The sequence below is a fragment of the Procambarus clarkii genome, chromosome 51 (genome assembly GCF_040958095.1).
Source record: "Procambarus clarkii isolate CNS0578487 chromosome 51, FALCON_Pclarkii_2.0, whole genome shotgun sequence".
Lineage (NCBI taxonomy): Eukaryota > Metazoa > Arthropoda > Malacostraca > Decapoda > Cambaridae > Procambarus > Procambarus clarkii.
The window spans coordinates 13,792,400-13,801,430 of record NC_091200.1 but is presented as its reverse complement, the minus strand read 5'-3'; the positions used below and the strand labels follow the sequence as shown (position 1 = coordinate 13,801,430).

At 44.8% G+C, this 9,031-nt stretch overlaps 1 protein-coding gene across 2 annotated transcripts in view; it reads right to left on the bottom strand.

Moving 5' to 3' along the window:
• Positions 1-1,219: 1,219 nt before the first annotated feature.
• Positions 1,220-9,031, bottom strand: part of MetRS (methionyl-tRNA synthetase 1) — a 118,169-nt gene continuing 110,357 nt past the window's right edge. For both annotated transcript variants that reach the window (XM_045769157.2, XM_069304035.1), the window contains one exon: positions 1,220-1,461. In XM_045769157.2, coding sequence (XP_045625113.2) covers positions 1,303-1,461 — 159 coding nt within the window. In that variant the 3' untranslated portion in view covers positions 1,220-1,302. The remainder of the gene's footprint in view (positions 1,462-9,031) is intronic.

Below are 9,031 nucleotides of genomic sequence, written 5' to 3'. Positions count from 1 at the left end.
CCCACGAAGCAGGACCAAACAAGCCTTGGTACGCATTAGTGAAGGGATTGAGAGAGTGGGGCCGTGGCGTGGACAGCGTTGAGAACCCCCAGAGAGAGGGGTTAAAAGACGCAGTAGTCACAATGAGAGACTAAACCATACCATAGGATGAGGTGGCCACCACTGGGGGCTTGTGGCTCGACCCAACCACAAAGGCGGGAGGGGAGCCGAGGGGAGTAGTCAGGAGGTCAAAGGAGGATCAAGGTCGGGGCCCAATGCAGCAGGGGCTACAGAGCCCAGTCTTCAAACACAGTCCAACTCGGGGGGCTTGGTCAACCACCCCATGAGCTCGAGAAGGTACAGGAGGAACAGAATGTGACATAAAAACGAGGAAAAATCTTCATTCACGAATGTGTCCCCACACCCACCACAGAGCCACAATTAGAGGATAAGACACCCAACAAGAAACATGTTGCCGATCTTGCCGAGCCCCCTATGAGTGCGCCGTGAGTATCCTTCCCACAGACACCACCTTAAGAACCGTCAGTCCATAGAGATTGGGTTCAGTAATGAAAGGAGGATTGATAATAAATGCGTCCCCTTGCTCAGGTACCACAGATCTACTGGTGCAAGAGTATGCCTCCTCAAACACCCGGGCGTCAAAACAAAAGAAGGCCAAAAGAATAATCAAATCAGGCAAAAGGTCGGCGGGAAATAGCAATTAGAAAGGAGAAGAGGGGGGGGGGGGAGAAAAACGAAACATAAGGAAGAGAAAAAGTCGCCAAGCAGAATTCGGGAGGACAGCAGCAGGAGCATAAGGCCTCAAAAGGATAGAGGACTAATCCATGGAACATCACACTTCGGCAGCTGCCCACCAAGCCCCCCTCATAGCAGCAATATGCCGGACAGGGAGGGGGAGGCCTGAGAAAGTTGATGTGAGCCCCATGTACCCATAGGAGTTTTAAAATCTTATGCTGTACCCTAATACAACACCTGGTGGGATACACAGCTGAAGGGTTAATGAAACTTTTTTTCGTGTCCAATATTCCAATCTACTTATGAGCGTTTAAGGTATACAATTTTTAATCAAAACACACATGAAGCCAACATGACACTTAACAAATTGAAGACATCTAGCAATTATTTTTTTTAATCAAGTTACAAAAATGCCATTTTTTCTGTAAAATTTAAAAATTTATTACATTAATAGTATTGAAATGTGTTTTAATCAAAGCACTAATTTTTTCCAACTACAAAAATTTATTTCTTATACAGTGTATAAACTTCATTGAATCTTTTCTTTTACAAGTTATAGTTCTAGTCCTACTTTTTCTTTTTCTTATCTTTGGAATTGACCACAGCAGGGTCAATTCCCTGGGCAATAGATAGTTGATTCTTCAGATCCAAAAGTTTAGTAACCTCAACTCCAATTTCATTCTTGGACACACCAGCTTTGGCTTTGATGGCACGTACTCTGGTGCCCTGAAATTGAAATTAAAGTATTTATGGTAAGAGACAAAGAATGTTTTGTATAAAATGTAAAAAGCTATCTACTTGATTCTACTTTACTCAGAGTAAAGATCATTTCATATTTTGCATCAAGGACCCAACCAATAACAAGTTTTTTCACACCACATAAACACTTCGGTACAGAACACAGGAACTCACATTATCGTGATATATCAATGAGAAAATCCACAAGAGCCATGATGAAGATTCAAACCTATGCATTGGGTATTTTTGGCCTAATGTAACACACACGATCAAAATACAATGTTCTTTGTAGAAGGACAGGTTGGGCTGGCAAAGAAGAAAGGCAGGCAGGCGGGGTGGGGCTGGCTGGCAGGGAAGAAGGGTGGGCGGGCAAGTCGGGGGTGGGGCTGGCTGGCAAGGAAGAAGGGCGGGAGGGCAGGCAGGCAGGCGGGGTGGGGCTGGCAGAGACGGAGGCTGGCAGGCAGGCAGTCAAGAGGGCGAGGGAGGGAGGCTGGCAGGCAGGCAGTCAAGAGGGCGAGGGAGGGAGGCTGGCAGGCAGGCAGTCAAGAGGGCGAGGGAGGGAGGCTGGCAGGCAGGCAGTCAAGAGGGCGAGGGAGGGAGGCAGAGTAGAAGTCTTCTGCCCACAACACCCTGGGTTGATAGGTAAGTACAACACCATTCAGCTGATGGTGTGCTTAGTCATGCCAGGAGAGCTACACCATGTATCATCAAATTTTTCTCAAATGGAAATGTATTCCAACTATTTAATATATACTGCAATCTTCAACATTATGATTGCTCCAGTATGACATCTTGTTAATAAAACAGGCAATTTACAGTGCAGATAAAGCGATCATTAACTCAATTGACTCGTGGCTTGGAAGCATTTTACAAACTTCCAACCAATTCACTGCCCGCCCATGCTAGCCTCACTGAAGGCTCAATTCAAAATCGTGGAATACCTCAACTCGAAGTCGAGACAACTGACTGTAACCTGCGACCCAAAGCGACACATGCCTGACTAGGGCCAGGAACATTAACCACTGCACTGCGCCAAACAACAAATGTCGCACTGAGGGTTGTGTGATTTTTTTAATTAGGCCATATTTTAAGGTTTTTAATGTTTTTATCACTCTTTGTGATTTGAAATGAAAATGATTGAGTTTGGAAACATTTTGACATTAACATTAGCTGAACAATTATAAAAACAACAAAAATATGTCCTTAACAACTGCACCGTGAAATTTTTTGCCCAAAACAGGTACGTAGTGCAGGGGTTAACAAGGTAACAGGCAGCCAGGACCCTGTTCGACCTCCAAAATCCTCATGCCCGAATGTCAGCCCATGACATATTACCAAAAACAGCAAATTCACGAACGTCAAATAGAATAGACCGCAGGCAGGCTACACCGAATAACCCTGTGGACGACCAGGGAGACCCGAGCCCTGGAACAGGGAAGAAGGGAAACCGGGTCAACCCAAAGCGCATCCCCAGTCACAGAGGCCGTGGTGCACAAATACCGGCAAGGAGCGTAACCAGAGACAACACGTGATGCATCCCCGGCCACACCAACCAAGCATCAATACCCAAAAATCCAAAAAGAAACTGTAAATCCTTGCAATAAATTCAGGCGGGGTAGTCACTAGGCGGGAGGCACTGGGAAACTGAGGCGCGATCGCTGTGCCACCATGCACTAGGTTGGCCATACGCGTATCAACAAACTCGTATCCCGAGGTAAAGTTCATAACCTGATTCAAACTTTCCGAAGAAATCGGGCTCGTAACCTGAAAAGTTCGCAAATAGGGGCATTCGTAAACTGAGGTACAACAGTATGTAGGTACAACTGATCCAGAGACACGGGGCAGGCACCACGTCTCTGAACCCCAAAGAACCAGCGTTGAAGGTAATGAAATGCCATTTTCTGGGTGAGTCCCGGAGGCTCCCCGGAGATTACTAGGCTGATATGCTAATGTCAGACTTTGGCATCAGTCATGTGTATGGAGTTCTTTGGACTTACCAGGGACCACGTGCCAGAATCTGGCCCTCCTCTAGAGGCAAGGGGAGCAATGGCCTATAGAAACCCCCGTGTGATTGGAAGCATTCTTTGTCTGCCATCGACTGGGTTAGGCACCCAGAAAGGTAAGCGTCCCAAAACAAACCCCTATTCTGGTGAAAATTGCAACCAAAAGCTGAACGAGTGGATAGAACTCCCCAAACAAAAACAAGCAAACTAGTATGACGTTACCCATCGTCGCGCCGCTGTCTGCACAGTTCCCCCTCCCCAGGAGGGGGGAAGGAGAAGCCCCAGTCCCACCTGGTGGTGGGACTGGGTGGTGCCCATATCTTAAGAAGCACATCAACAAACTGGAAAAGGTGCAGAGACATGCTACTAAGTGGCTCCCAGAACTGAAGGGCAAGAGCTACGAGGAGAGGTTAGAAGCATTAAATATGCCAAAACTAGAAGACAAGAAAAAGAGGTGATATGATCACTACATATAAAATAGTAACAGGAATTGATAAAATTGATAGGGAAGATTTCCTGAGACCTGGAACTTTAAGAACAAGAGGTCATAGATATAAACTAGCTAAACACAGATGCCGAAGAAATATAAGAAAATTCACTTTCGCAAACAGATTGGTAGACGATTGGAACAAGTTAGGTGAGAAGGTGGTGGAGGCCAAGACCGTCAGTAGTTTCAAAGCGTTATATGACAAAGAGTGCTGGGAAGACGGGACACCACGAGCGTAGCTCTCATCCTGTAACTACACTTGGGTAATTACTCCAAGACGACCTGAAAGAGCGCACGGAAAGAAGCCTGCCCTGCCAGCCCCAAACCCCCTGTAGGGGAAGGGGCCACCGGAGGCCGTACGAAACGCCCCGAAACGCCCACGAACCGTGGGTACCCCATCGCCCCGTCAATGGGGCAAACCGCGAAAGGGCCGACGCCCCTTACGAGACCCAGAACCTCGCATAGAGCGAACACTGCGCCAACCAGACAAAGGTGCGTCCGAAGGAGGAGCCGAACCCGACACCAATGGCTTACCACGACGAGAGGAACCCTGAGCCTTGGCACAACCCTTCCGGGAAGGCACACCATGGGACCCCCGGACAACCAGCAAGTCCGACATAGGACGGCAAGAAGCTAAAGCAGCCTGAATATACTGCGCAACGGCGGAAGCCTCAATTAGGAGAGGACAAAAAGGCGAAGACATCCTAAGAGCCAAGGCCCATGCGGATTCCACAGAGGAGGCAAGCAACATCTGCCGACACGTGAGCCGGGAAGCATAAAACAGAGCAACCGCATCCCGCAAGATCGGCGCGAAAAGCTTCAGCAAGGCAGCCAACGAGCGAGCTGCCGAGGCCAAGGGGCCAGAACCAGGAACAGCCCCAAGGGCCCAAACATCCTCCGTGAGCCAGTCGGAAGACAGCTCCAGGAGGGAAAAAGAAACGCAAGGCCACAACCAAAAGGCCCCTAGCATGCAAGTCCTCAGCCACCAGCGCCATCAAAAGGGAAGGAACCTGCACATGGAGCTGAACGATACCAACATCCCGGGGAAGGGCAGGAGCAAACATGCACTCATTGAGGTGCTCAAGGTCGCCCACCTCCCCCCCTGAAAACCTGAAGCACCGTCAAAGCCTCCCGCCACTCAAGTGTGCGGGAATGGCAGAAGGATTGCCAAGCCTCGAAGGCAAAGACAGGACAGTCCACCAAAGACAGGACAATCTTTATTCAATATCCTATATTTGCCTCATTTTTATTCCTATATTTCACTATATTTATTCTATATTTGCCTCATTAAAAAAACACAAAAAGTGCCCAATTTCATCTTCATAGTTTCCTACCTTATGCTTTAAAATTGCAGTGTATTTAGTGCTACCCAATCCCCCAATTTTTATGTAACTAATCCAAACAACTTTACCATTGTGATCATTGCTGTCTTCTTATATGTGCTATCAAAATGCTGTATTGTGCCTATTAATTTTTGTTAAATTACAAATCAAGCTGTCAATGCAATCAATCAGAGCTACTGATGTGCTTTAATATACCTACTAATCTCTCTCATCTCATTTTTTCTTGCAATGTACCTGTTAACATTTTATAAATTTTGCTAGAATTTACCTACTTAAAATTATCTGTTAGATTAAGGACATGCCTGAAACACTGTGCATACTAGTGGTTTTACAAGAATGTAAACACCATGCTATGTATCCTCACAAACCCAATGTACCTTCTTTTTTGTGTGTAATTACCTAAGTGTAATTACCTAAAGTGTAGTTACAGGATGAGAGCTACGCTCATGGTGTCCCGTCTTCCCAGCACTAAAAAGTGTGTTTACTAGTTGTGTTTTGCGGGGGTTGAGCTTTGCTCTTTCGGCCCGCCTCTCAACTGTCAATCAACTGTTTACTAACTACTTTTTTTTTCCCACACCACACACACACACCCCTTGAAGCAGCCCGTTACAGCTGACTAACTCCCAGGTACCTATTTACTGCTAGGTAACAGGGGCACTTAGGGGTGAAAGAAACTTTGCCCATTTGTTTCTGCCTCGTGCGGGAATCGAACCCGCGCCACAGAACTACGAGTCCTGCGCGCTATCCACCAGGCTACGAGGCCCCCTCCACCAGGCTACGAGGCCCCCATTTACTGATTTATTTAAAGTGTGTGTGTGTGTGTGTGTGTGTGTGTGTGTGTGTGTGTGTGTGTGTGTGTGTGTGTGTGTGTGTGTGTGTGTGTGTGTGTGTGTGTAATTACCTAAGTGTAATTACCTAAGTGTAGTTACAGGATGAGAGCTACGCTCGTGGTGTCCCGTCTTCCCAGCACTCTTTGTCATATAACGCTTTGAAACTACTGACGGTCTTGGCCTCCACCACCTTCTCACTTAACTTGTTCCAACCGTCTACCACTCTATTTGCGAAGGTGAATTTTCTTATATTTCTTCGGCATCTGTGTTTAGCTAGTTTAAATCTATGACCTCTTGTTCTTGAAGTTCCAGGTCTCAGGAAGTCTTCCCTGTCGATTTTATCAATTCCTGTTACTATTTTGTACGTAGTGATCATATCACCTCTTTTTCTTCTGTCTTCTAGTTTTGGCATATTTAATGCTTCTAACCTCTCCTCGTAGCTCTTGCCCTTCAGTTCTGGGAGCCACTTAGTAGCATGTCTTTGCACCTTTTCCAGTTTGTTGATGTGCTTCTTAAGATATGGGCACCACACAACAGCTGCATATTCTAGCTTTGGCCTAACAAAAGTCATGAACAATTTCTTTAGTATATCGCCATCCATGTATTTAAATGCAATTCTGAAGTTAGAAAGCATTGCATAGGCTCCTTGCACAATATTCTTTATGTGGTCCTCAGGTGATAGTTTTCTATCTAGAACCACTCCTAGATCTCTTTATCAGAATTCTTTAAAGATTTCTCACATAATATATAGGTTGTGTGGGGTCTATGTTCTCCTATTCCACATTCCATAACATGACATTTATTAACATTAAATTCCATTTGCCAAGTGGTGCTCCATATACTTATTTTGTCCAGGTCTTCTTGAAGGGCATGACAATCATCTAAATTTCTTATCCTTCCTATTATCTTAGCATCATCAGCAAACATGTTCATATAATTCTGTATACCAACTGGTAGATCATTTATGTACACAATAAACATCACTGGTGCAAGAACTGAACCCTGTGGTACTCCACTTGTGACATTTCTCCATTCCGATACATTGCCTCTGATTACTGCCCTCATTTTTCTATCAGTCAGAAAATTTTTCATCCATGATAGAAGCTTACCTGTCACCCCTCCAATATTTTCCAGTTTCCAGAACAACCTCTTATGTGGAACTCTGTCGAAAGCCTTTTTTAGGTCCAGATAGATGCAGTCAACCCAGCCATCTCTTTCCTGTAATATCTCTGTGGCCCGATCATAGAAACTGAGTAAATTCGATACACAGGATCTTCCTGATCGAAAACCATACTGTCTGTCTGATATTATATCATTTCTCTCCAGGTGTTCTACCCATTTAGTTTTGATTAGCTTTTCCAATACTTTCACTATTACACTTGTCAATGATACAGGTCTATAATTGAGGGGGTCTTCCCTGCTGCCACTTTTGTAGATTGGAACTATGTTAGCCTGTTTCCACACGTCTGCTACGATTCCTGTACACAGGGATGCCTGAAAGATCAGGTGAAGTGGAATGCTGAGCTCAGATGCACATTCTCTCAGAACCCATGGTGAAACGCCATCTGGGCCAGCTGCTTTGTTCCTCCCGAGCTCCTTTAGCATATTTTCCACTTCATCTCTAGACACCTCTATCCGCTCTATGTTGTTCTCTGGAATTCTTATTGTGTCTGGTTCTCTGAAGATTTCATTTTGTACAAACACACTTTGGAACTTTTCATTTAATGTTTCACACATTTCCTTTTCATTTTCCGTGAATCTGTTTCCCATTTTCAACCTCTGGATATTATCCTTTACCTGCAATTTGTTGTTTATGAATTTGTAGAATAGGCCCGGTTCTGTTTTACATTTATCTGCTATCCCTTTTTCAAAATTTCTTTCTGCCTCTCTCCTTACTGCTGTATAATTGTTTCTCGCATCTTTGTATCGCTGGTATGTTTGGGGGTTTGGCCTCTTCCTATACCGATTCCATTTTTGTGTCTTTTGGTTTCTTGCCCTCTCACAATTTCTGTCGAACCAATCCTGTTTTCTGGTCCTGCATCTCTGTTTTGGTATGAATGTTTGTGTGCCTTCCTCGTATAGTTTTAAAAATTTGGCATACATTTCATTTACTTCCCTGCCTAGCAACAATTCTGTCCAATTACACTCATTAAAAAAATTTCGAAGTTCCCCATTGTTGCCTCTCCTTAAATCGAGTTTATCAACTGTTTCAATGTCCCCATTTTCTTCTAGATGATATCTTAAAGCATATTTAATGTCTAACAGGACGTGATCACTCTTTCCCAAGGGAGGAAGGTACTGGATGTCAAAAATCTCTTCTTCTTTCCTGGTGAATACTAGATCCAGTACTGACGGTATATCTCCTTCCCTCATTCTTGTGGCTTGCTTTATATGTTGATACAAGAATGTCTCCAGAATGAGGTTCACAAATCTGCATGTCCAAAAGTCCTCCGTTCTTGCTTCATAGGCCTCCCAGTCTATTGCTCTAAAGTTGAAGTCCCCCAGTATCAACAGTCGTGATTTATCTTTATCTGCTTGTACAATAATATCTCTCATGACCATTATGAGGCCCTCTCGTTTGTCATCCAGTTCTTCCTTTGTCCACGTGTTGCTTGCTGGTGGGCTGTAGGCATTTACAATTATCAGGTTATCATCCTGATTCCAGACCTGCAATGCCATTATGTCAATATCTCGAGGGTTTTCAAATATTAACTCTTTTACCTTCAGGTGTTTTTTCACCAGTACAGCCACTCCTCCTCCCTTCCTAGTTTTCCTGTCACGTCTCCAAACTGAGTAGCCTCTTGGGAATATGACTTCATTTATTATATTTCCTTCAAGTTTCGTTTCTGATAATGCAACAATATCTGGGACCCTAAGCTGGATTATATCTTGCAA